The sequence below is a fragment of the Hirundo rustica genome, chromosome 2, assembly GCF_015227805.2.
Source record: "Hirundo rustica isolate bHirRus1 chromosome 2, bHirRus1.pri.v3, whole genome shotgun sequence".
Lineage (NCBI taxonomy): Eukaryota > Metazoa > Chordata > Aves > Passeriformes > Hirundinidae > Hirundo > Hirundo rustica.
The window spans coordinates 33,816,740-33,843,618 of NC_053451.1; the positions used below are offsets into that span (position 1 = coordinate 33,816,740).

The 26,879-nt window shown below is 40.6% G+C and overlaps 1 protein-coding gene across 2 annotated transcripts; it reads right to left on the reverse strand.

Annotated features, from left to right (window-relative positions):
• Window positions 1-989: 989 nt before the first annotated feature.
• Window positions 990-18,237, reverse strand: EED (embryonic ectoderm development). 2 transcript variants are annotated; one of them, XM_040056024.2, is made up of 12 exons: window positions 18,096-18,237; window positions 15,115-15,267; window positions 9,727-9,819; window positions 8,727-8,792; window positions 7,897-8,022; window positions 7,695-7,776; window positions 6,029-6,120; window positions 5,016-5,149; window positions 3,811-3,916; window positions 2,876-3,034; window positions 2,362-2,435; window positions 990-1,319 (listed from the first exon to the last, which is right to left on the reverse strand). In XM_040056024.2, exons 1-12 carry the CDS (start codon window positions 18,213-18,215, stop codon window positions 1,193-1,195), a joined length of 1,332 nt encoding a protein of 443 aa, XP_039911958.1. In that variant the 5' UTR covers window positions 18,216-18,237; the 3' UTR covers window positions 990-1,192. The 2 variants fall into 2 exon arrangements, with proteins under 2 accessions (XP_039911958.1, XP_039911959.1); XM_040056025.2 differs by lacking the exon at window positions 18,096-18,237 and adding an exon at window positions 15,726-17,841.
• Between the last annotated feature and the right edge of the window lie 8,642 nt (window positions 18,238-26,879).

Sequence of the window (26,879 nt, forward strand, 5' to 3'; positions counted from 1 at the left end):
TTACCAGCTTCCCAAACTGTAACAAACAGAACAAAGCAATATCCTAAAAGATGAAAAGTCAGATATGCACTTAAGAAGTCAGTAGCAGACAGGACTACCTAATCTACTGATCAGAAAGGCAGTATTAATTGAGAATTACTGTGTACTTGTATTTACATCATAACTCAAAACATTCTTCTCAAGCAACATGTTATATTGAAGGACATGGGCAGGGAAAGGGAAAAAAAGTATGTAAATGGTTCAGCCTCAATAAATGTTATTTGCTTTCTTCCTCATTTAGGTACACACAGCTACTGAGAAATGTCCTGGACCACTTTCTTAACACAGACATGAGCATTTCAGCTCCTGCTGACAAGATAAACACAAGTGTTTCGGACACAGATTATCACTGCTAACAATTTCTGCTGTCTTATCCATTTCCCCCCTTTCATTTTTATTACTGGACACATTTTAAACATACATGAAATATGACTGATTTTAGAATTCATTATTCCTAAGGCAGATAAAAACATTGAGGAGGCTATTTGGGAGTACTGACAATAGAGGCAATTAAAATATATTTTGGATAACTAACTTTTAGATAAATGCAGTAAATAGTCAGAATTCAAACAACAGAACAATGTGATCCACAAAACAAAGCCAGTAATGTTTTTTCCCGCTAGTCATTAACAGATATGGTGAGAAGCAAATTCCAATTTGAGGTTACTAAAAATTAAATCAATTTCCATCTGCAACTAACTTAAGGAATTAGTTCAAAATATTTTTAGAAATTGTTTAACAAGTATTTATATTCTTAAGAGTAGCATTTCCTTTGTGTTGTCCCTGAATAAAAGCATCATCAGGTTTTCAAAAGGCACAAAATACAACTGCAAGCACAAATATACCAAATTTCTAGCAAGCTGTCATACATTCATGTGATAGTTCAAGAAATTTCCTAGGCCATAAGATAAAACTTCTTGTGGGAAATAATTAAAATGGACAATTCAGAAAACTTTACAAAAATACTTCTTTTTATTAAAAGCAGCAATTCCAAGCAGAACAATACACAGAATGTAAACATCACTAAGTCCAGCTCCAGCCTGCCGAACCTTCGAGAAAGTCTACACTAAATGCATCTACTGTACTAGCAAGTTAACAGACTATATTATAATTTGAAAATATATTTTCTTCTATGAATTAAGAAAAAAGTACTTTATCGTAATCTGTCCCAGCGCCAGATACTGGCATCATCACACACAGCTATAAGGATACTGCTGTCCCTGCTAAAACTGGTCTGTCGGATGGCAGCAACACATTTAGGATGAGTAAGAGTTGTACACCTAGGAAAAAAAAAAGAAAATTACTCAGCTGCAATGTTAAATCTTCCTATTACATTATGGAGCACTGTTCCAGCAATCCCTTATTTATGTGACCTAGGAGGAATAGAAGGCAACAGGATTATGGCCTTCATGGTGTATTTTGTATTTCAAGTGAGGACTTGAGAAAGCAGTTTCCTGTTCACCCACAGTTGTTTCTCATCCACCCAGTTTTTATTGAAGCAAAGATTGAAAGCTTATTGAATCACGTTATTTAGGACTTCATAATCAATGTTATTTCCCACAGTTAGGAATAAAATATCAGAATCATGTGATTAAAGACTGCAGCACTTTCAGGAATTTCATACATTAATGTATTCATGTATAGACATTTACATGGATTATATATATAAATATATGTATAATACATTTGATATATAAAAATAAAATGCATAAAGTATTTATATATACAAGGTATATCCATTTTATAACATTGGGTTTTGGGAGAGGTTTTGTGTTCAGGGGCCTTTTTTTTGTGTTCAGGGCTTTTTTGCATTTGTGTGTTTACACACATACATATGTATCTATATGTATCTAAGAGACACGTTGTGAAATTGCCTGGCAACACAGGTGAGGAAGTGGAAAGCCATAGTGTTTTCTCCACACTGTGCTCATAGCTCACCTTTACACTCTCCTTTTTTAACTCCAGTCCTGTCACTATATCACCTTTGTCATGTGCTTCACCCACTTAGCACATCTCCTATTGGCTTTGCAAATTTTCCACCCAACTAGAGAAAAGTCTGTGAGAAATAAATTGCCTTTTCCTACATCTACACATGGTAGCCAGCACAATCCAACTGGGGCCTCTTGGCATTACTATAATATAAATTATACATCAGTGAGATATAATAAACATTAACCTTCAGGGCCCCAATGTGTTTATTTCCCTAGTAGTTATAATGGCAAGTAAGTACTACTGTAAAGAATGTCTCTAGTTATCAGGAAAGGTTAAGGAAAAGTACGCCAACTCCCTGTCTTAGCGAAAACAACAACAAAAAATACTCACTTGGCTTTGTGTGGATCCTCTATTTCTAAATCCCAAACATAAAGTTTGCCAACCTGATTGCCCAGAGCAAGCATCTTAAAAAGAAAGCAGAGGATAAAGAAGTTTTTAACTACTCCCTCAAAGAATAAAGACAGAATTTTACAAAAGCTCTAGAGCTGATAAATTGCGTCTGAACATTTAAACAAGAATGACTTAAAGAGTTTGTTGGAGGAGTCAGGAAAGCTGTAGAATTTGCCTCCTTTCTTCCATTTTATCAATATCTGCAGACAGGGGATGAAGACATCAGGAAACATATTTCTGGTGGAAAATAAATATTTGTATGGTGGAATTTTTTTCCCCAGGCAGAACCCAGAATGAAAAATCTGGAGCTCCTGCAGGTTCATATAAAGCTCCCTACAGCAAACCACTCTATTTCATGACAGACATGATATGAACCAAGACCCTTCCTATGCCCATAAACATGTCATCAATGAAAAGCTACACATCTTCAAATACAGCCAAGTCAGGCACATACCTTTTGCCAGAAATCCATTGAAAATCTCATGTACCATATGTCACACTGGCTATAATCAAATCTCCCAAGAATGGTCACGTTTGACTCGCTGGGCTTGATTTTATCTATATCATCTTCCATCTTGCCAGGCTTCCAGCAAACAATGGCATTTTCGCAAGACTGGAGTGAAACAATGAAAAGAAAAGCCACCTGTAATTCATACTGCAGAATCAGTTTAACTGTAAGCAGACATTTAACCTCACAGCTTCCCCAATGACACTATGAAAAGCAGACCTGAAAATCTCCCCTCTGCCCTTAGATCACAGCCACATCACCAACAATAATCACTGTCCATCACTGGCACCCTGATGCCCTCACAGCTTTGCCAGGTAATGGCACTGCAGGAGCCCTCCCTCACCCGCTTCAGATGAAGTCAACCAGATGTGCTCAAACACAATTTCATAAGCAGCTCAAACTTACTTAAGTTTGAGGATTGTTTACCCAATCCCTTTGGCTAACAGGACGGTGCACTCACCAATTGCTGGCATCAAGGCAGTTGGACTGCCTGGTTTAATATCTGCAAGCCAATGTTACTAGTGGACACAATACATTAATCAAAGTTACTCCACTATGGTAACCCTCATCTCACTCTTTAGCAGCAGGATCCCTATTCAGTGTCTAGAGATTCCCTTTCCATATGCTCCATGCAGATTCTGGTTACCCAGGAGCCCTTTACTTGTAGCAGAGTACAGCTGTAATAAGGATTTTGCTTTTTAAGTATAAGCTGCTTAACCACACATGCTGACAGGTGACAAAATTCACAGCACATTCCACAAAATCATTTGATACAAGATAGTAATTTAACCTAAGACCCAAATCCTAATAAAAGTTCTAAGGTTTAGGATCCTCAGGACCAGTAAATACATGTAACATAACTAAAAAAGCTGCAGCATTACCTTGGAAAGAATTAGGTCTCCCAGCCACCGTACACAGTCAACATAGTTTCTATGTATGTCTCTTGTAGAAAAGTCAGGAAAGTGAATTTTCTGGGAAACAAAAGGCCTATGGAGAAAATTGCCAAGTGAGGTTCAGAAAAACAAACGCAGAAGCACAAGTGTAGTTTTTAATAACCAATTTTAACACATTTCGATGCTAAAAGAACAAGCCCAACCTTTTAACAGTTTTATAACAAAGATTTTTCATTTTAATAGTACTAGGAACCGTCCCTGCGTTCATCCTCATTCCTCATGAAATAACTAATTTTCCCATGTTAAAGACTGTGCAGAGATAGTGCTGAATAAAACTACTCCTTCAGATACTGAATGCAATGTCTGTCACCAAATACCTCAATAACTAATCAAAGTTCAGTCTTCCTGATGCTGCTTCTGCAACATCTAAATTTTTAAATAGAAATGCACACTTTTAAAAAAAGATCATTTAAAAAAAAGCACGCTAAAAAGCATCATTTAATATTTGGTAACATTACCAAAAAAAGCCAGAGTATTTTCACAGCTAGTCTCATTGCTGAACATGTTCACTGTGTTTTAGACTCTTCAATTCTCTCAATGGTTTAACTGGAAGTTAAGATCAAAAAGTTGAAGAACTTCATAAAGGAGGATTTATCTATCATGTATCTAATTGCTATGTTTACTTGATAATTTACTCATATCTGAGGTCAAATCAGAGAATTATGAAAATTAAAGTTATTACTAAGTAAACAGCTTTGTCCCCACCCCAAAGTCAAGTAATACACAATAATTAACTACTCAATATAAGATTATTTGCAAAATTTAATTACACAGATTTGATTCCCTTCTAGAAATATGAGATGAGATGAAATGATGAGATGAAGAAAATATACTGACATCTTAAAATGCATTAAATACAAACTTTAAGGTAATAATTCTAGACATTTTCTAGTGAAGCAACTAAGAAATCATTGAGATATTTAAAAATAAAAATTCTGGGACTTTGAATCAGAATTCAATACAATTCCAGTGAAGCAAACATCACTAAGACACACAATCTAGTGAGATTCAGTATCCAGCACAACATGCAGGACATTTCCCAAAACCTCCCAATATGGAAAGGAATTAACCTGGACCATCGACAGGAGTATTCATATGTTGCAAAGACAGACAAGGAGATGAAGACTACATACCTGTTAGTTTTATTTGGGTTGTACTCATAAGAGTCTTTGATAGCATTAATCATTCTCTTGGAATTAATTCTCCAGAGTTTTAGAGAGTGATCCATCCCACAGGACATGATTTTTTCACCAAGAAGATCATAATCCTATGTATATAAAATAATTTTGAGCACTCCTATCCTAGGCTGCATTATATTAACTCAGATTTTATTCCATAGTTTCCATCAAAACAGCATTTTATGTGTAAAGCATGCAATAAAACTGAATATTTTAAACAGAAAAACAGTAAGAATGTAATCCAGCTCACTGTAAAGCAACGCAGCATCTTAATAATTATATTTATTCTCTCTCAAGAAAGAGAGACATATTCAACAGCACTGATAGACAGTGACTCTACAGCTAGTTCTCCTCCTTCACTAAGTTCCCTAGCAGCAACTTTGGCAGAATTCCAGGGCTATGACATGGGTGAATAATAAATACAGCGTCAGGTTTCCTATAGATGCAGCCCTCACCTTTCCCAACAGGTCACACAACAGGAATGGAAAGAGTTCTTAAGAACAGCATATTAAAAGTTAACTATTCTAGTTGATATTTGCTGGGTTCCTGTGTCTGTTCACAGCCACTGAAAAACAATTTAACTCCAAGAACTTCCTTCCGCTACTGTGTCTCTCCAGGTTTATTTGCTTATGCTGCTTTGACTTGATGAGAACTCAAGAACTTCCAAAGTGGGACCATATGAAATGTTTTTATTCTTTCTAGCCCCACTGAGCCCTATTTTGCTCATGTCTAGGCTGCACCCCAAGAAAACCAGCTACTGAAACACACAGATCCTGTCTGTAAGAGGAGGCCACATCAGTCAAACCACCTGACATTTCAAGTTGTCTATCTCCCCTTAAAACAGTATTTATGCACTTCCAGGTGGTTATTTTTAAGTAGCTGTAATATCAAGATAGTGCACAAGAGGATAAAAAGTTGCTTGCTACCCTTTGTAAATCTAAATCACTGCCCCACCGTCTTCCACTTACTGCACTTAACACCTCATCCCTGTGCCCTTCTACTCCTCCAAATATTGCAACCAGCGTGTCTGTCTGGATGTTCCACAGTCTCAATGCATGATCTATAAAGAACAAATAGAATTACATGCTGCTTTTTATATGTACATTTGAGTAATATATTTCAGCGTAACCACTTTGAGTAACACGTGTTTAGGTCAACATCAAAAAAGCACTTAATTCTTCTCTTGTTAGAAATAACAGAACTGCGTCAACTAAAATTACTATTATAACTAACTTACTGTTAAAAGTAATTCTGTAATTGAAGAAGTGTGCCCACCCCATCCCCTAGGGAGAGTTTCTAGCAAAAACACGCTTGTATCTTTAGGTCATCCAAAATGCAAAGAAAAGTCTGATCTCAGACAAATATGCTTTTAATCAGTCATAAAAACAATTTGATGTATCAAAAAATGCTAGAATTCCTTTCTGCCATTCTAACATCAACATTCAGAAAAGTTGTGATCTTCCATTTTTTAACCTTTAGAATATTATTCTTTATGAACCACAGTCAGCAAGGAAGGAAAAACTGTTTATATAAACAATATGTCTTCCAGGGTCAATTAGACTAATCCACTTATTTAAAGAGAGTTTTAACAAATTCTAATGAAGAACCTCTAGTGTATCTCCCATTTGGTAATGGGAACCTCTAGTATATTTCCCTTTTGGATCCCACAAGTACACTGCACTGAATTACAGCAGCACCCAAAATCCCAGAAGGAACACGGGTGGCCACACAGTCCCAAATATTTTCCTCTTTTTTAATTAATGTCTCAGCCAAGCAGTTCTAACGGCCCAAATATTCTCCTGCCTCAGCAATAGCACCCGGTCCAGAGATTGTACATTAAAACTTGCAGTACTATGGCTGATGTTAAAACATTATTACAAAGAGAACCTATAAAATATACAAAAACTGGATGTTCACAGACCCACAGCATGAACTTGACTGTTGCAAGCATCAGAAAGCTTCCCAACTCCTGTTCTCATGTAGCTTCATCAGTAAGTCCAAATATACTAAAGTCAAAAGTCCCCCTAAGTGGATGTTTCCAACTCAAGCATTCCTGAAGGCCAGCTCCTTGTGGCAGATCATTCCCTTACTTAACAGAACAGTCAAGATTAGGAAATTGTGACTGTTAGAACTTTCTGGACAAGCCATGAGACACTATACCAAAAACCCCCTTCACTAGTATGCTTTTTACACAAAGTCCAATTAAAGTTCCCAAGCAACAGACAAGTTTTTCCCCATGAACATGATGGTGAATGCTGTCTGCAACATTACGACGTCTCCACTAGATGGCAACGTGATTCAACAACTGAAAAACATGTAATTCAACTGTCTACTTAAAAAGTAAAGCACAAAACCCAAGGCTCATGATTCTTCTTTCCTAAAAAGCAGTGCTATTCACAATCCCTTTGCATCCATAGCTGGAGTTATGGTTGTAGGCTACAGATGTAGTAAGTATAAAATATATAGCCATGTAAAAGCACGATTCGCTCTCAACTTTCAAGGTGAACTTGTTCAGTGCCATTCATAAAAAAAAAAACCAAAAACAAACCCATGAAGGTTTTCGGCTGTATTCAAGACCAAACTCCAATCCAAAGTATCCTCATTTACACAAAAACAACAGAAGTTTTTCCTCACCTTTGCTTACAGATAAAAGAAGATTTGGATCTCTTGGATGGAATTTCAGTTCATTGATTGCATTTCCATGGCCCACGTAGTGCTGGGAGATGGAATTCAGAGACCAAGTTACCATTTCCCCTCATGTCTACATATACTTAGAAGAAAAAAGTGTCATGCCTCACTGAAACACAAGCTATATCTCAAAGTTCTGAACACTCACCTTTATGCACTGCATTGTAATAGGATTAATTATCCTAATAATACCCCTGGATCCTGCCACAGCCAGAAGAGGATGGCTTGTATTGCTATCATATGTCCATGCACAGGTATAGAAATTTTCATCTGCCTACAATGCCTTAAGTTAAGGATCACAGAACAAACAGATTATATTTTTTTCTTTTTTTAAACAACATTTTATTTTAAACAGACCTGTTGCTATTTTATCCAAGTGCCCAGGAGTCTCTGCTGGAGCCCGTAAGAAAAAGACCCATACTCAGTTACACACCTGCATATACCAGCAATATCACCTTTTCTATAGATGTTGATTTTCTCATTTCTGTTCTATAGCATACAAGGAAGACCTTCTCTTTCACAGCATCACCTTTGATGGGGAATAATGAATCACAAGTTCAAATGAGTTCACAAGTTAATGACTTGTGTATTGCAAACGATCAACACAAATTATTCATGCTTCAGAGCATGAAACACAATTCCTGGGCTTTAAAGCCAGCTTCAGTTCACAGGGAAACTGAGACCACTGTAAAGCAAGGAAACATTATACAAATATTAGTGTTGGGAAGATTAAACTGACGGAAAATCAAGTTTTCAAATAGTTTAATAGTCTGGTCCCTGAGTCTGCGTTTTTAACATTTTTTCAACAGGAGGAATTCTCGGATGTGGGAAAGAAGCAAGACTTGGACCTAACATAAAGAATGCACCACATGAGCAAAGTACTAAATCACAGACAAAACATTTTCATGCTTTTTCTTACAAAGCCTCTTTATTTTTCTTGAAGAAGAAGCAAACACGTGTATTTAACTTAAAGGATACATCAGCATCCACATAAGACTGCAACAGACGGATTTCTCCTTGGGAATGACATTCGTATAAAGTAACCTGGAGGAAAAAAAAAAAAAAAAAAAACCAGAAATAAGTGGGAGAGACTGCTGCTTAGGTGTGACATTTCAAAAGGAAATCACATGCACCCATCTATTGATTGCCTGATGGGGAGAGGCAGAGTTCCTCTATGGTTTAGATTTCATCCACCAAGAATTTCTTTAACAGGTGGAAATGGTATGATAAAAGAATGCCCACAGCAGTTTCAGTAAAGCATCATTCCAGGATTTGTCAGCTGTCCTTCCCAGATATTGAAGTCTATTATTTGAATTGCCTTAATAAGATAAACCCTAGTTGGAATTAATTACTGCAGTCATCTCTAACATGACCTGGTCTTGTAATGAGTCATTGAAACCTTGCTTAAACTTTAGTGTTTCTGGCAACTTGCCAGGCAGAACAAATCCAGAAATTAAACACTTCTTATTTATTCACAACACTTGCATGAAATGTGTTTCTCAGGGGTTATTTTCAAGACTGAAATGACATTGATCCTTGTTCAGAGGAAGTCTATAAATTCACTCCACACAGGCCATTGATTTAGCTACTGAGCTGGCTGGCATCATTGCAGACAGTTCTCATCTTGTATATATGAGTACATGACCTTTATTAAATAATAACATTTATGAAGAGTAATTTTATTGAGAAGATACATTTATGCACCTCTCTTCCTTATTCCACATGCATATTAACGAAGGACTTTTTTCTTTACTACATAGCTTAAATACCAAATAGCTAACATGACTCCATAGAACAATCCAAAGGATGCAGCTCTCCCAGATAACAGACGCTATCTTAGAAATACACATTTTAGAAACACATCTCTCTATATTAAATATTGCGTGTCCATACCAAACACAGGCAAAGGGATTGCTTGAAAACAGGAATGCATGCAGAACCACACAGAAGGACATATGATGAAAAACAGATTACTCACTCTGTTGCTGCCTACAGTGGCAAAAACAAGAGGATCCCCTTCTTTACTGTGCCAGTTAAACTGGACTCCAAACAAAGGCTGGCCATGGTCCTCCTATAGGTGTAAAGTAAGGTTAGAGATAAAAAAACCAACAAAACCCACAGGCATATCATTGCTGTGAAATTCAACAGTTTAATTGACAAGTTTCCCTCCTCAGACTAATGGGTCCAGAGCCAGTTTATAATTTTAGACAGCGAACAGTTAACAATCATAGTTTTGTGACATCACATTTTAACTTGGCTGTCTTAAGTAGAGGTTAAAGGAATATTCTAACAAACACACCTTTTAACAAACCCTTTTCTTTCTCCACCAAGCTTTTAAAAAGTAAAGGGAAAGAACTTTGTTGAAAAAGTGTTGTGTCAGTTATGCCTAGAAGCTGGCAGAACTCCCAAGCTGTATTTGCAGCTCTACTATTTCATTTCACAATTCTCAATATGGCAACCTCTGCATCTAAGGTTATACCTATATGCATTTTCTACCATAATTACTTACACACAAGGATTTGCAACTTCACAAGGAAGAATTACCAGGAGAGAGAAGAATTATACCGGTGTAAGGATGGAGAAGGGCCACATTTAACTATTACATTACAGTTAAGTCCTATAACTTTGTCACAGACACAAGAAACTCTCTCCAGCGTGTCACAATACTGCTACAAAGTTCATGTCTACAAAACGTTTTCAGGTTGCCTTTACAAATAGCTACCAGAGAAATGTCAAGTGCTATTTATATACAACTTACATCAGTTTGAGGGGAAAAAAAAAAAAAAAAAAGGAGGTATGTTTATGAATTGTGATGAATATGGTGGTGCTTGTTAATAATTGATAACAGTATTTTGGCCTGTCCTGACAGGATGTTTTCAGCAAGAATAATGTTCATTGAAGTGCCTCCCCACGGGGGACTGTCTGGGACAGTGCAGGCAGGAAGGAAGTGTCTCATGATGGCTGTTCAGCAGCCTTCAAATGGCAGCACTTCAGAGCCAACACGAGAAGTACCAGCCCTGGCAGCTCTGGCCTATCCAAAACCAAAGAAAAAACTTGAGAAGGGGTTGTGAGTAGAGACTCTAACACTCCTCAGGGAAAGAAAAGTAAAGGGAGTCTTGAAAAATTTTAAACAGCATTATTTACTGAGAAAGGCAGTATCTGTAATGAACAAAAATAATTAGAAGAGCTAGAAAGAGAATGCAGAAAATCTTTTAGAGATTTTCCTCTAAAGTTCCCTCCTGCAACTCCTAAGAGACGCAACAATTTTCAAAGCTCAATATAGATTAAAAAGAATTGTTCAAAGCTTAACTCAAAGCATAACACAAAAGAACAAACTAATGGCTTTATGAGATGAGGGATATAGAAAATTAGGAAAGGGAAAAGTAGCGAGGTTATTAGTAACCCCAGGACAGAAGGAAAAAGCAGGTGTTCAGTATCTGTAAAGCAGTACAATTGAACTAGAAATGAAGAATGAGGAAAACTGTAAGCCATAAAATTGCATACACAAAGCCATGATTTTTTGTGTGCAATAAATTTATTAATTTTACTTAGTAGTCTTAATTTTTGAGTGTATTTAAGTCTTGTTTGAAGAGAATGGCTGAGAGATCAAATTCAGAATGCTTAATGAAGTTTTTCCACTAATAACTTGGTTTCAAATTTCTGCTTGAAGGAGGTCCTGCTGCTGAATAGTGAGTGCTTCTGACTTATCACATGAAGATAACAAAGGTAAAATGCCCACTGCTTTATTACAGAGACATATTAGCAGGTTTTGCATTTGTTTTTCTGGAACAACCTTGTTCTCTGTCATATGCCCTGCTTCTGATAAATTTAACAAAATACAGAAAGTGAAAAACAGCATGTTTTTCGCCCTCAAGATAGGCTATTTTTCCAGCATAAGTTGCAATAAGTTTCTGATTTTCTAGGTAGGACCCAGACTTAGGTGATAAGTAGAGACACATAACAGAGTGCTATACTGTTTCCATATTTTTATATTTGAGTACATACCTAAAGTATTTCGCAAGCTTTTTCAAAGAAAACCTATTTCCCTGGAAAAAATTACTCTGCAAGACAAATGTCTTTAGTCTACTTACTTCACCCACGCTACATTTCTCACACCGAGTGCTACAACCTCCAGGAGCCTGACTGCACATATTGCAATTTGCTGGTGTTTGATGGATGAAGCAGCCAGGCAGAGGCTCCTGCAGGAAGGTATCTGCAGAAGCTCTGCTCCTATTTAAACTCTCAACATATCCAGTGGTCAGAGACAGCACATAGCTGTTTTGAAAACACTTGTCTGCTTTAATTTTTGTCCCAACTGTTAAACAATGAAGGAAGATTTCCAAAACATTGTACTCCTAGGTGCCGTACACGTGGTTATGCTCAGACGCCAAGTATGTGACACAAATCTGACACTGGTTTGTACAGACAGAGGTGACCCAGATACCCGTCCAAAAGTAAAATTGTGAAATGCCATCTTGTCCCTGCTATGAACAAAGGGCACGAGACCCAAAGTACCCAGGTTCTTTGTGCACAGAGAAGAAAACAGACCCATTGCTACAAAAGCAAATAAATAAGCAATCAGTGGTGAGTTCCAGCTTTACTCACTCAACTCCAACTTGGGTTCAATCAAAAAGTAAGATCAGACCTGGTTTTAGACAGAAAGCAGTGAAGTCAACACTATGCCAAAAATAATCACCTGCATGAATGCCTTTTAATCTGTGTCACCCACACTGCCAGTGGGGAACCAACAACCCACGCATGCATTTCCAGTTCCCAGAAGTGGAAGTAAGCCATTATGAGCAGTGGGTTTAGTTACATGTAGTCTCCATTACACAACAACAAGCTAAAATTCTGCATGGCGTTGGATACTGGTTCCCAGGTCAGGGGACAGCAAGTAGAAGCTGAGACAACATTGAGCTGCTTACAACTCAAGCACGCACCCTAAGCAGAAGTAAAGGGTAGGGAAAATAACTGCATTGCTTTAAAGGGAGCACAACAAAGCAAAATATACATGGTTTTCTGCTAAAAGATCTGTCAGCAAAACACATATGGATATATGAGGATGTGCAACTATGCTAGCTGTGTCGGCCGTATACGCTCATTTATAAACCCTATTTCTATTCAGCCCGCAGAACGCAAAGATTTTTCAGTATATCTTACAAGTAACTTACTTGTTAGAAAAAAGGCAGCTTTTTATTTCCTGTCATTTTCCAAGTTGTATTTTTGTTTTCCTGATGCTTAAATTTCATCCAAAATAACTCCCAAAGTAGTATTTGAAAAGCATATTTAGCAAGCACTGAGTTTTTCAGGCTGAGTCATAGCCGTTTAACACTCAAAGCAGACAGTAATGGCCATATTTATTTGTTTCCCCAAGGAAAAAAGCAAAAAAAACAAAATAAGAGGGGAGAACCAGAAGTACAGAAGTAGAAAAACATGTGATTTATACACCCCTAAAGAATATTAATTTCTCTGGTCTTTAAATCATTTTGACCCTCCATTAACCTCAATACCTCCATCTTACAGCCTAGTTCAAAAACATATAAACTAGGTGATATATGGCAGGTACTCAAAGAGCCACAAGTGTCTTTCTAAACCCACATACAACATTCAATCATTAGTTTTCTCCAGAGTATCTGCAAAGTTAGTATGGAAGAAAAGGAAGAGGAAAGGCTTCCTCAACTATGAAGTAAAAAACCAAATTTGGCTGCTACCTAGACTTCGTCTTAACACACACATCTCTTATTAGTACCACTAATTTCAGATCAAAGAGAAATGGGGGGAAAAAAAAATAAAAAATACCCCACTTAATTGAAATGCCACATTTACTCCCTCACAGCTTGATTCCACTTGCATGGGAATCTGTTCCCAGGTTGTGATCCAAATCCAAAGAAGTGAGGGATTGCTTAGTTCCATAGCTTGGTCTTTTGGATCACCCTACAGTGGGGTCTGGATCAACAGTGGGGTGAGGGAATGTTTTGTTTTCCTGGAAGACACTTGAAAAGTACTAACCCTTTTTTTCTGCATACAGAAAACAAGTATGAGTAACAAAGCTCAGAACCTGTTAAAAGTTTGGGTGTCCAAAGGCCCGTGTCTGTGTTTGAAGTATGACTTGAAGCCGCAAATAGCACCATCTGCGGGGGCAATTCACACCAATCACAGGAACTGCTGCCTACCTTGGTGAAATGAAACAACTTCCCTTCCTCCCACACCCTCAAAGGCCTGGAGATAATTTTTATACTTCAAGAACACAATAAGATCAATTTGTTTCCCAGACGCTTTTGTCAGTGTAAATTCGTATCACAATTTCTCCAGTGGCAAAGCTCATTTAGGAGGTTTCCATGCTCCAAACCTTTTATCCCCATCCACTCAGGTACTCCAGTGTGAAGAAAAAGTTCAGAAAGAGCCACATCATCACAGCTCCACAGTTAAGCATGGGGAAATGAAAAAATACTCTTAGAGCAATTCTGCAGAAAATAGCCACTACTGAGCTACAGATCTTCACAGAGTTTGCCGTAACTCTCATCTTGTTCCAGACACATTCATCCATAATTTAGAAATCTTATAAAAATCAAATCATAAGGCTTATTTACAGCTTTTGTCACATAACTATCCCACACTAGGTCGAGGAATGAGAAAAAGAAGAACATCCTGACAGAGTAAAATAGTCATGAATGAGAAAACTCATTCAGTGCAACATAGTCTATCACTAGGGCAGAAGAAAACAGCACTATGCTAAAACAGCAGACCAAGGAGTAAAGACCATGAATTCATATCTCTTAAAACCATCAGGTGTTACATGGCAAGATACATACTGCCTAAATCAGGCGCTAACACATGATCCCAACACTCAAATTAAATTAACCAAATTCACTATACAGTAGTTATGATACTGCCAGAGGACAGAAAATACCTGATCTGGTTAAGTGTGAGGAGAAAGGTACTTTAAGATTGTTAGATTGATTTGGTTGGGGTTTTTTTTCAACACATAGAGAAATCTGTGCAGGCTCTGTGCTTTGCATGGAGTTGTCACAGGTTCTGTTTTAGTCCAATTTGTTTATCTGGCTTCTCATATTTATCTTTAGCATCTACAGCTTCAATGAAATATATAATCATAGCATCACATAAAACTTTGCAAACTGTACAAAAATAGTGTTAATTGCAGCACTGCCTACTGTCTCCTACTTCTCAGTATCCTTTTTCTTCAAAACCTTGGCTATCCCAAGAAAGATAATTGCTTTAAATCAGCAGGGAACATAATTGTTTAAAGATATTTTAAAGTATCTAGTCTGACACTGTCTCACAGCCAACATTAACACTGCTGCCAGTAAGTGGTGCCCAGCATTCCCTGAAGCTCACACATACCTACCTTTAGGCTATTTACACATTTGAAGGAATATTTGCACTTCTTTGATTTCCATTTTCCTTTCCCCCAGCTTTTTCTTCCTGGTGCATTAGGAGTGTTTGTCGGTGTATCAGGGCGTTCCGTGTTAGTGCCGCTTTCAATACTAACGGCATCATCCTGAAAACATTCAAAATTATATAGAATGTCACAAAGAGATCGTCAACTGTTGTATAAATTCAACTAATCCTGCAGCAATTGGCCTTTTCACTTTTTCTTGTCATTCATAAGAACAGATCTCCCAGGACTCAGTGTTATTTAGATTCATGTATTTAAATCCAATGCCAGCATAATAGCATTCCTCTCAAGAAACAGAACATGAATCACACGAGGACTAATCCAAGAGGGAGAGATATGAACTGTGATCTAGTGACATTTCTTCAGAGTACTGGTAGCTGCTCTTAAGAAAATGTCTAGAAATAAAGCAGCTGCTTCCCCTAGAAAACATCTTTGATCCAGATAAAATGAGCACTTCTGAAGTACTGAAGAAGAGTTGTTTGTGTAAAAACCTGAAGCTTGACCCTCCCAAGAACCAAGCCATTCTGAGGCTTCTGTACACCCTCAGCAGCACCACTCACAGCATGGTTCTGCAGCGGGTCAGCATCGACATCAGAAGACAAAGTTCCACCTCTCCCTCCTGCTCTTTCCCACAGATACGTACTTGTTTCCATTAAAAGCTAAACTCTGATCAGCTAACTAATCCAATTGGCCCTCCAACCATTAGCATAAGAGAAGAATGGGGAAAATTGAAAAAAAAGGGACAAACAAAACACCCCATCCAGCCGCTGAGAGATTTTAAATCAGCTTTGGACAATCAGCAGAAATTACAATTTCACATGTGGCCTGACTGCAGGGCACAGTTTAGAAGGACATTTCCCTGCATCACCCACCACAGAGCACTTCACCTTCACCTGCACTGTACCTGCCCACCCTGTGCTTCTGTACGAGTACGATCAGCTTGCTAAAAATCAACTTCTCCCATTTTTTCTGACAAGATAGTCTGTTCACTTTCCACCAGACTAGTGGGGGGAAAACAACTCATCCCAGGCCTGGTAATTTCTAGAGCCGAACTAAGGGAGACAGAGGCAGACCACAGCCTGTCACTGGAGGAGATTCACAAAGCTGCGTTAGGAACTCCACTAGGAATATGGAATGAGGTCAACTATAAACATTAATACACCAATTCCCACCAAGCATTTATTCTTTGTCCCAGTTTCACGTCTGTATTTTCAGAAGCCTGTAGAGGTGTACTAGTCTTTGTTTGGCCAACAACTCTTAAAAACAGGACATTCAGAGGACAAAAAGGAGGAAAAATACCACACAAGCCCATAAGTGTACTGCCCAAATCTGGAGCCCTTCCCTTCACATAGGACCCCTAAAAGAGCCAACCCGCCACTAATATTCATAACCAAGTTCAACAATTCTTAAGTTTTCCTGTTTCTTCTCCTTTACCCTGAAGTTTAGAAAACTTCAGAGTTGGCCAAATTCTCATCTCCCAAACACATTTGCCAGAATTTTAATACTTGACAAGACTGAAGTTTACTCTGGACTAGACGAAAGTGTCTGTGAGAACACCGGGCAGCTGGTGTGGTGCAATTACACCGGGTACCTGCAACTACCACATAACCAACAAAGCTGCACACAGGACACCTGTGGAGCAAAACACACCCTTTCTCCAAGTCAGTACTACTGTGTTAACTTTTAAACAGAATCCTCCAACTTGCAGGAGTAGTGTAGTCCAGTAAAAAACTCTTGAAAAAGGAATCGCCTCACCACTGAGGCAACTCACATCAGAGAAGCAGAAAATCATATAATCACAGAGTGGTTTGTGTTGGAAGGGACCTTAGAGATCATCTAGACTAACCCACTGCCACGGGCAGGGACACCTTTCACTAGACCAAGCTGTGTAGAGCCACATCCATCTCCAGGGATGGGGCATCCACATCCCTGGACAACCTATTCCACAGTCAGTGACAGCCTACAACTGACAGCAAATTAAGCCTGAACGTCTGTCACCAGATTACACTCGGATCTACAATTGCTGCTGAGCAAAGTGATGTGGAACATCTCAATGTGCCTGTCACCCCACAAGCATCACTTCCAAAGGATGAGGTCCAGATCCCTCACTTGCTGGATAAGTGCAGAAAAAAACTTCCACGCATTATAAGACACAAACACAGTCACTACACAAGCCCCATCCAAACCAGTAACTACATCAAGTGACTGCTCGATACCTTAGATTAAGTTTACCTTTAAGGTATAAAGTTATTCGACATCAATCACACTACCTTTGCTCTGAACACTAGAGTTTCACCTAACTTAGAGATTACAGACCCCATCCCTGCTGCCTTCTGCTGACAGTAGTTTACAAGAACCATCTCCTACTCCTCATCCGCCAAGAGGCTGCACACATAAACTTGTGCTGCTTTTTACTTTGCAACGTGAAAACGCACAACGCAAAACTGCAAGAAAGAGGGAAAATGCTACTGCTTTGCAGAGGAAAAAAAAAGAAAAAGTCTGACGTTTTGAAGCGAAGTTTGAGACAGAGCCCGCTGAGTTTGGGCCTCAAGTCCACCTTCACCCACGTGGAGGCAAAGAGAGAGTCTCTCCTCCAGACCCCCCTGTCTCTGCCACCGGGGCCTCCCTCCAGCGGCCCCGAGGGACGGCCACCGAGCCGAGACGGGTGGGCAGAGGGGCAGAGACCCCCTTCTCCCTCCCGCCCCTCACGCCCTCTCCCGTCCGGGATACACCCGAGGGGCTCCCGGCGGGCGATGTCCCCTCACGGCGGGGCCCGCCGGGGCCGGGGGGGGGCGGCCGTGCCCCCTCCCCCTCCTCTCTGCGTTCCCGCCCGCCCCCGGCGCGAGGCCCCGTGCCCGCCGCGCGCGCGCGCGCGCGCTCCCGCCACACCGGCCCCCCGCCCGGGCCGCCTCCCCTTCGCCCGGCCTCACGTTCTCGTCGCCGGACAGGTCCCCGGGGTTGCTGTTCTCGTCGCTGCTCAGCTTCTGCTTCTTTGCCGGCATCTCTCCCGCCGGTGCCGCCGCCGCCGGGGCTTCTCCCCGCTCAGACATCTTCCCCGCCCCCCACCCACCGCCACGCAGCCGCAAAGCGCGGACGGCGAGGTCGGAACGGCTGTGCCGTAAAGCGGCCCCGCTGCCCGGGCCGGGGTCGGGAGGAGCGCCTTTCCCGCCGCTGGAAAAGCCCTGAGGCCTTGCCCGCCGCCTCAGGGGCTCGGCGGGGACCCCGCTCGCCTTGGGGGGCTCAGCCGAGAGAGAGCCCGCGTGTTCACAGCCCAGCCCAGCGCTGCCTGCAGCCCGAGCACGCGGTGGTGGAGGAGCAAACAGCCCCTTTCGCCGCGGGTGTTACCGACCCTTCTGTCCATCTTTTCGTGTGCCCAAGGGTTTTTTGGTTTTGGTTTTGGTTTGGTTTTTTGTGTGTGTTCTCTTACTCCACAAAAGTCCGTCAGTCTGTAAATAGTGTTTCCGGATAAGAAAGACAGGCTCTTCTCTGCATCCTACTTCTGCACTCCTGGCAAGCTCCTTCTGCAGCTATCAATTGAATCACTGCAGCTGCCAGGCTTTTGTTTGTTTGCTTATTTATTTATTCTTAAACCACAGGTCCCAGAGTCATAATAATTATTAACATTAAAAAAAAAATACTTTTAACAAAGGGGAAAAGTAATTGCCCACAGGCACAGCATCTTATCTGCTATTCTTGTAGAGGCAGAAACAAGTCTTTTCTCCCTGAGGGAGACATTCCAGTCTCAAAAAAGCTTTGAGGGCAGCGACAGAAGTGAGCTTTGCCTTGTATATAAAATTTAATCTCACAGGAACTTCAGAGATAAAGAGGAAGAGATATACTTCCAATGGTGCATGTACTATAGTGTTTTTAGCAATAAACAGTCTCTGTTCTGCAGAACTGTAAGCTCCAATGAAGCATTGCACAACATATAGAAAGAGGTGGTAGTTTACAAGTAAAAACCCCGCATAGGTCTGTGCTGTAAGATTGAGGTTTTGATAGAATTGTTTGTGGGAAAATATACAGGCTTGTTTCTAAAATACAGCAGGATTTTTTTTAGACTGGTGTCTTGTAGTTAAGACTAAATCAGGACTGTGCTGCAGATTTGTTGAAAGAAGGGCAGGCACAAAGTTTTCAGCAGATAAGAGTTTTTAACTTCTCCCTGTGGGTCTCCTTGAGCTACTGGGGAGAAGACAGCTCCCCTTTGTCCTGCAGCGGTCAGCTGACATGCTCCAGATGGCCAGCTGAGCTGCACGTTCAACTCTACCACATTTCACCAGCCCAGGAGGAAAGTGGAAGCCTCAGCTTCATGGCCAGCCTTCAGAAAGGTTCCTCACTCACTCCCAGCATCAAACAGTTCATCTCCCTTACAAACTGCTGTGTCCTGGCAGGTCTATCCCTTCTGTCGTTTAGATGCTGGAGAACGTCATTCTCAAGGTGATAGCTCTGCTTCCCTCTGGAGACACTTTTTAGTCTAAACCACTTGCTTTTCTTTCATTTTCTTAGAAGACATGAAAGGCTGGTATATGAGGGGAGCCAGTTTCCAAATGTCATTGTACATTTCATCTAGCTTCCATTTAAAGAATTAGTTGTGTGCTTAAACACAAGCTTGAAAGATCAGGGAATTTGCTTCAATTTGTGCTCTGCTGAGATTCTCTTTGGAAAGCCTCCATGTTTTCCTCTGCCTCAGTTTCTCAACAGTGCTATGGGAGAAGCATTCCTTATATCCCAGATGGGTATTATGAAAAAATATAGTTCATTATTTGTTTAATTAGTATAATACTGCTATATAAACAACATACACATATTAACTAAGAAGTAATATGGCCCTTGATATAGTATATAGAGTAAAACAGGAGAACAATTTTTTTTTTTTTTTTCCTTAAATCTGCGGTCAGTTTTACGTAGTGATTTAATGGTATTTTAAAAACACATGGTGAGTACTTGGGAGGTTGGATTTAATATATATGCAAAGATTCAGCCGAATATGAGTTCTCATAGGATTGCAATAATAAATGTCAAAAAAACCCCCAACAACTCTGTAACGCATCAAAGACATGGGGTATTAATAGATAGTCTGGTTTGGTTTGTTGTTTTTTTTAATACATACCACAATGTTTCTGGATCATTCAGGGATGTTGAAATACTTTTTATATATATGGGTTGAAAGTAAATCAGTCTCACCTTTTTCATCATGGAATCGTGGAGATTAGAAGGAACCTCCAAAGCTCATCATCTCTAATCCCTGCTCAAAGTAGGGTCGGTTAAAGCCAGTTCCTCAGGGCCTCATTGAGTCCAGTTACAAATTCCTTCAACACAAGATATTTTGCAGCCACTGTAGTCTTCCGTGTTCAGTGTTTATTTACCCTCACAGTAATGTTTTTTTTTAAGTTGTAATTAGTCAGAAATTCACATGCTTCAATTTGTGTCTTTGTGTTTTCCATGTCCTTTGTGACTGTGTCTGCCCCCTGCTCCATGGAGCAGCAGATCCATATGGCTCCTCAGCCTTCCTTTGCTGCCACCGTACCTACAGAAGTCTTTCCTGGTAACCTTTCTCTCTCTAGTTTCATCTCCCAGATGAGTTTTGTCTTTCCTAACACCAGCCCTACACATTGAAGCAATGTCTTTGTGTTTTTCTTGGGCAATCCATCTGTGCTTCCATTTTCCATACACTTCTTTTTTGTGTTGGAGCTCAGCTGGGAGTCTGTTATACATCTGTGCTGGTCTCCTGCCACGCTTGCTTGGTTTTCTGCACATTGGAATGGACTGTTCTTTCTTTTTCTTAGAGGATCTTCTCCTTGAAGATTAACCAGCTGTCCTGAGCTGCATACCAATTGGATCCTGCCAAAAAGATTCCCAAGTAGGCCAAAACCTGCTTTCCTGAAGTCCAGGGTTGTGATTCTTCTACTTGCCTTGCTCATTTCTTTCAAGATTTTCAATTCTACAGTCTTGTGTTTGCTGCAGCCACATCTTTGACCAGCTCACTTTTGTTTGTGGTAGGTCCAGCAAGATATCTCCCCTGGCATCTTTCTTCCTTGCTATGCTTCAGGTAGTCCACATACCTTCTGCCTTCTTCTGGGGGCGATTTTAGCAACCAGCTTCTCCAGGTAGCTGAGAACTTTTGCCTCCAAGAGTAGGCAGTAGACAACATGTAAGAAAGAATGTAAGAGATAGAGGTGTTCTAAAGAGTCTTAGAATTAGCTCAAGGTTTCTAACTGTGTGGGTAGCCCTTAATTTTGCCATCTTAAATATGAAGGGTCTGTGCTATGCTGGGAAAGGAGGATATATGGAATAGTGAGCTAGTGGGCAGACATCAAGGAATAGAGGCCTGGATAACAAGCTTCTTGTTCCCGCCGACACAGGGAGCATGGAGAGGTATTTTGCCCAGGCAATATCTGTTTTCTTCCAACCTCTCCTGTTACTCAATGAATCATCTGAGTCTGGCTTTCTAGAGCTCCTGCATTAACAGAGGGGCCCTGGCCTTTGTGCTGCCCCAATACTACGCTGCTTTAGGTAGCAGTTATTTTACCTCTGTGCAGAGACAGCCCCACAGCTACATTACCTGATAGCAGGATCTGCTCTATAAAAAGTGCTTCTCATTATTGTTACTAACTGGTTTTTATGTGTCTACAGATCAGAACTACTGAATTAACTGGAAAAAAAGTAATTTTTAAAACTGTGTTAGCTCGACAGGAAACACAGCCATGGCAACTGAGGTGGATTCTGTTCTGCTCCGTATATTGTCAATAGCCCTGTCAGTCCATCCCCAATTACAGAGCCTGTTTTACTCGTATTTTTATTGAGTCTGAAAACATGGCTGGATTTTCAGAACACCAGTTGAGTTTCTGACAGCTAACATAGTTTTTGCCTTACGAAAACAACAACATTAGAAAGCAATTGGAAAAGCATCTGCACAGAAAACTGTACCATCCCTTTTGTATAATGGGAGTGCAAGAGCCAGAGAAGGCTGCAGTCTTTTCACCTCTCTCACTTTTCAAAGATTAATGGGTCAAACCTTTGGCTGACTCATACTCTGAAAGCAAGAAACAGCTCACACATCTAAATTTTGCTGCAGAAGTTCAAGATGATATGGATAAAACTTACATACGTTATCCATCTGCTAGAGCTAACAACATGCATAAAAATGGAAGATGTATCTGAATCAGAAGACAAGACAGCTGAGTTGATCTGACAGCTCAGTGATACTAAAGGAAGGATATCTCACCCACCCCCCCTTTCCAAACCTTCTTCATGTTCCTAATTCTGTTTTTCCACCACTGCTCTTCCATGGGTTTTGCTTTTCAAAACTCTTTCAATGAGCCAATTCAGCTCACTAACCCAAAAGAAAATGGATCAAGCACAAAGTAACTTGATCCTTTGTCTTTAGCTAATGGGCAAAACCAGACAAATGCAAATTCTCTGATGACTACCAGAAAGGAAGCTGCAGCCAGTAGTGAAAGATGGCAGAGAAACAAGATCTCATCCCAGATGGTAGTGGTGATCTGCAGCTCGGCAATGTCCTGAAATCTGCCTGTGTGCCTCTTTGGTTCATGGTTTATATTCAGTGTTGAAAGGGTTTGACCCAAGGTGTAGGATTCTCTAGGCTGCTCTGACAGTTCTGCTGTCATGATGACAGAGGGGCAAGGTTTAGTTTTGTGTCAGTAAAGTATCATCTCAGCCTGTGGCTTCGTGACCAGCAACAGCGTGGATCAGGCAGTCCCATCCACCACATCCACCTAATTTCTCCTGCTTCCACCTGCCCTTCTATTCTCTGCCAAGGAGTGACTTACGTAGCTATGTGAAGATTCACACAAGTCAAGCAAACTGGCAGAGGAAAACAAGGAGTACATCTCTATTTTGTTGTATTAGATCAGTTCCCTTGTTTGTTCCCAGTGCTGTCACAGTGCAGGGAGTGGCACAAGAACAATTGGTGGGAAGAGAGGGAGGTGGCAGAAAAAAAAAGCCAAAATTACTTCAGCCAGTATTGTCACCAAATAAATCCTCATGGACCCACAGCTCTTGTGAACAGAGCCTTTACTCTAGTTTAAAGTGACATTTCTTCCAGAATAGCTCATTCTGTATGTGAAGGAGCTCTCACTGAACCAGACAGGCACATTACACTACATGGAGCATATTTGCAAAGGGACTTTGGAGCCCACTGTATTGAAGAAATGGAGAGACCTACAGTTCCACACACTGGCTTAGTGACAAAGTACAATAAAGATTCTGTCTCATTCTTATCTCAATAAAGATTCTGGCAACCTCTGCCATCAACAGGAATTCAGCTGCTGGTGTGGCCTGTAACAGCAGCAGATAAAAATGCCCTAAATGCTAAGGGCTGCTGTCCATCCAATTGGCCATCCCAGAACTAGTCCATGGAAGTATGAATATTAAAGCACTAAATCACAATAACACTGAAGAATCTGGCCACGATAAGAAACTAACACTCAGCTAAACTGTATTTCTCTTGCCATCTGTACAGTGCACATAAGTATGTGCAGCTACTTCACTAGGATTTTCTCCCTGTCTTCCCAAAAACACAAGAAGGATGATCCCCACAAAGATTTGCATTCAACTTAGGAAAGATACAACAGGCCAGGAGCATCCAGGAAAGCCCCATGTTTCCATTATCCATTGGAGCCCTTTTGGAGGCCGTTCTTGGCCTGGGTGTCTCCTTAACACCAGGGAATACTCTTAGAGAAGCCACCCTGCTACACAGCCAGTCTGTAGGAGATAGTACAGACTCAAGCCTTATGCTACATTGTCTGTTCTGTGACAGCATCACTCACCAAAAGAGTACCTAATGCAAAAGAATACATGGATAAATGAGTAACACTTTCAAAAATGCAGCTTTTGCTTTCGCCTCTGTATGTAACTTCTGCCTTTTTTCCCATGCTACACCCTAGTTTTTCTATGTAGTTCACCATGGCAATACACTTTCCCTTAAATATTTTTCTATTGAAATAGCTATGCACAAGGCTGAGCCCAAGTGTTTTCCACTGAAACACACACAGTCATGATGACTGTGTTGACATCATCTTCAGAAGCTAAAGTGCTAAAATTTCAGTGCAATGATTCGCTGCAGCAAAATGTGATGATTTAGAAATGCCTTAGAGACAGTTATGCATTGTAATTCAGGCTTTCTTTAGCTGCATGGTGCAGGAGTTGTTTTTTAGGGAAAATGGTTCAACACCTATGGTTAATCTGTATTTAAATAAATGCGTTATTCTCTCAGCTCATATTTCAGTTTCATTTTCCAGTAGTTGTACTGGAAAAACTCCAAAGTAACTGTGAAACCTTGTAACAGGGTGCAGGCAGATTTGCCAGCAGTGCTTAAGAGGGCAACAGTCCACACCAGCAGCTGCTGGAACAGCTCCTGTGTCCTATCACCTCATCATTTTTCTCTTGTGCCTTCTTTTCCCAAGAACTCTGCTCCCCAGGGTCTGTCTGTCTCTGTGGTGACAGGCAGCATTCAGTGCCAAAACCATTCCTCTGGTCACGCCCGTTCATGTAAACTTGTTATCTCTCTACAAAGAGGAAGGTCCTGGGTATTAATATTTATTCCTTCCCACTTACAGTATGTTTTCACTCTATTCCAGTGCAATGCAGCTGCCATTCTACTGTCACTTTCTGTCTTGCCTCATCCGTATGTTCCCTCCCCTCCACTGCATGTGATGGCAAACCCATCAGCAAAACCCATTTGTTTAAACTGCATGGAGCTGTGCTGTTCCCTGCAGGATGCTGCAGAACTGGTATACGAGGTGGTGTTTCTAGAGCAAGGGGACTGTTGAGGGGATTCCTGCCTTACAACCTTTCCTTTGACACACACAGAGTGTGGCGACAAAGTTCATGCACAAAGATTTATTAGTGGGGCTCAAGGCTGAGGGCACACATTGAAACTAACAGTGAAAAAAATAACTAAAGGGATTGAGAAAGAGAAAGGAAAGGCAGAGCTCTTCCACATGGACTGGTAAAAAAAAAAAAAAAAAATATATATATATATATAAATATATAAATATATATATATAGTGGGGAGAGGGTCCTCAGAAAGCATCCTCTCCTGGACTTCTCTCCAGGTTGCCCTGTAGTGCTTTTACCATAGCAAAGATATAATGGTTATTGGGACACATTCAAATGTTATTTGGTTGAAACCACTTGGTTGATAAGCTTTGTACCCCCTGAAATGTAAACCAGAAGCAAAAGGGTAGGAAAAGAGGGAAAGGAGGGGTGATTCCCACGCTGGCGGCAATCGCTTCCCATGAGAACCTGCTGAGGACACTATCAGGGTCTTGCAGGTGCAAGGTCGTAAGAATAATAACGTGAGAGCAACAGAATAACAGCATTAGACCAACAGCATGAGAAAAACAAGGTAATGAAAGATACTGCCCCAGGAGCTCTGGGGAACACTGCCAAGGCAGCCAGGGTGAGAGGACACCACTCTGGGAGACAGGTTTGGAGTTGCAGATGGAAGGCCCTTAGCAATACAGAAGGCTCCGGTGCAACAGCCCAGGACACACTGCTGGTACCTGCTGTGCCCTTTTGTCAGTCACACAGCCTCACACTGAGCTGGTGGAAGGCACAGTAAAGAAAATTCTTCTGCGCCAAAACATCACTTTAGCTCGACGAAAGCCAGTTGTGATACTACATTTTCAGGAGCTTCTCTCCTATGTCTAACATCTGTCTTGTGGTCAGCCAGATCAGGGATCCAACTAAAGCCAAAATTAGTGGAGCCAAAAAAACAGAATATTTTGAAATAATAAAGCCAGCATCAGAGAGAAAGCAAGAGTAGAGAGGTGCATGGGCAATTTCCAAGCAGCAGCAAGGGCTGAGTCTTTCGAAACCCCTTTCCAGCAATAAGCTCCCATTGCGAGCATACACTTCCAGCCAGGCTTTCCTGTCCCTTTCCTTGTACAGGCACAATATTCGCAGTGACCTGGTTCAGAGCAGGCATCTATCCATGAGCTATGCCTCTTCTCTTTCTTCTGTCTTTGTTTTTCCTCAACCTGGTTTACCATTTGGCCACAAAAATAGTTGTGTTGACCTGACAGAAAAGGCTGTTGAGGGTACAAGTGCCAAAGGGAAGGTAGGAAAGAGAAAACATAAACTTCTGCTGCTTTAAAAAATAACAGGTTAAACTATTGCCCAAGATGTCTTTGCATCACTTTTCCACTTGAAGACCTTGTAAGGTTGGAGAAGAATAACTTGGTCTATCTCTGTGTTGAGTATTACCAGACTAGGGCAGTGCTGTCACAGCTACATTGCACTGTTCCTTGCTACCATCCTTAGTGTGGTGTTGGTGTAGCAGCATTACCAAGCGGAACTCTCCCTCATTAAGTCTTTCTCAGTCTATTCAATAATAGTTTAGCTGCTGGAATGGAAAATGGGCACATTCCACGTGGAACTGACAAAGAGGTGAGAGGGGACTTAAAAAACACTGGGGTATAGGATTAGAATTCCAAATGCTTTTGACATATTTATAGAAGGGTCTGAAAATAGCTTTTTAATGGAGGTAAATTTGAGATATTGCAGTTGGGCAGAAATGTTCAACTGCACAAGCCTGGGACAGACAACACAGAAGTAAAGACCAGGCCTCAAGAAGGAGGCTGAAGGGATTATAACAGATAAAGACTTGAATGTCAGCTACTGCAGCTGAGATCTTATCTGTATATCCAGTTCCACACTTCAAGAATAATTTGGCTCTGTTGGAAAGTGTCCAA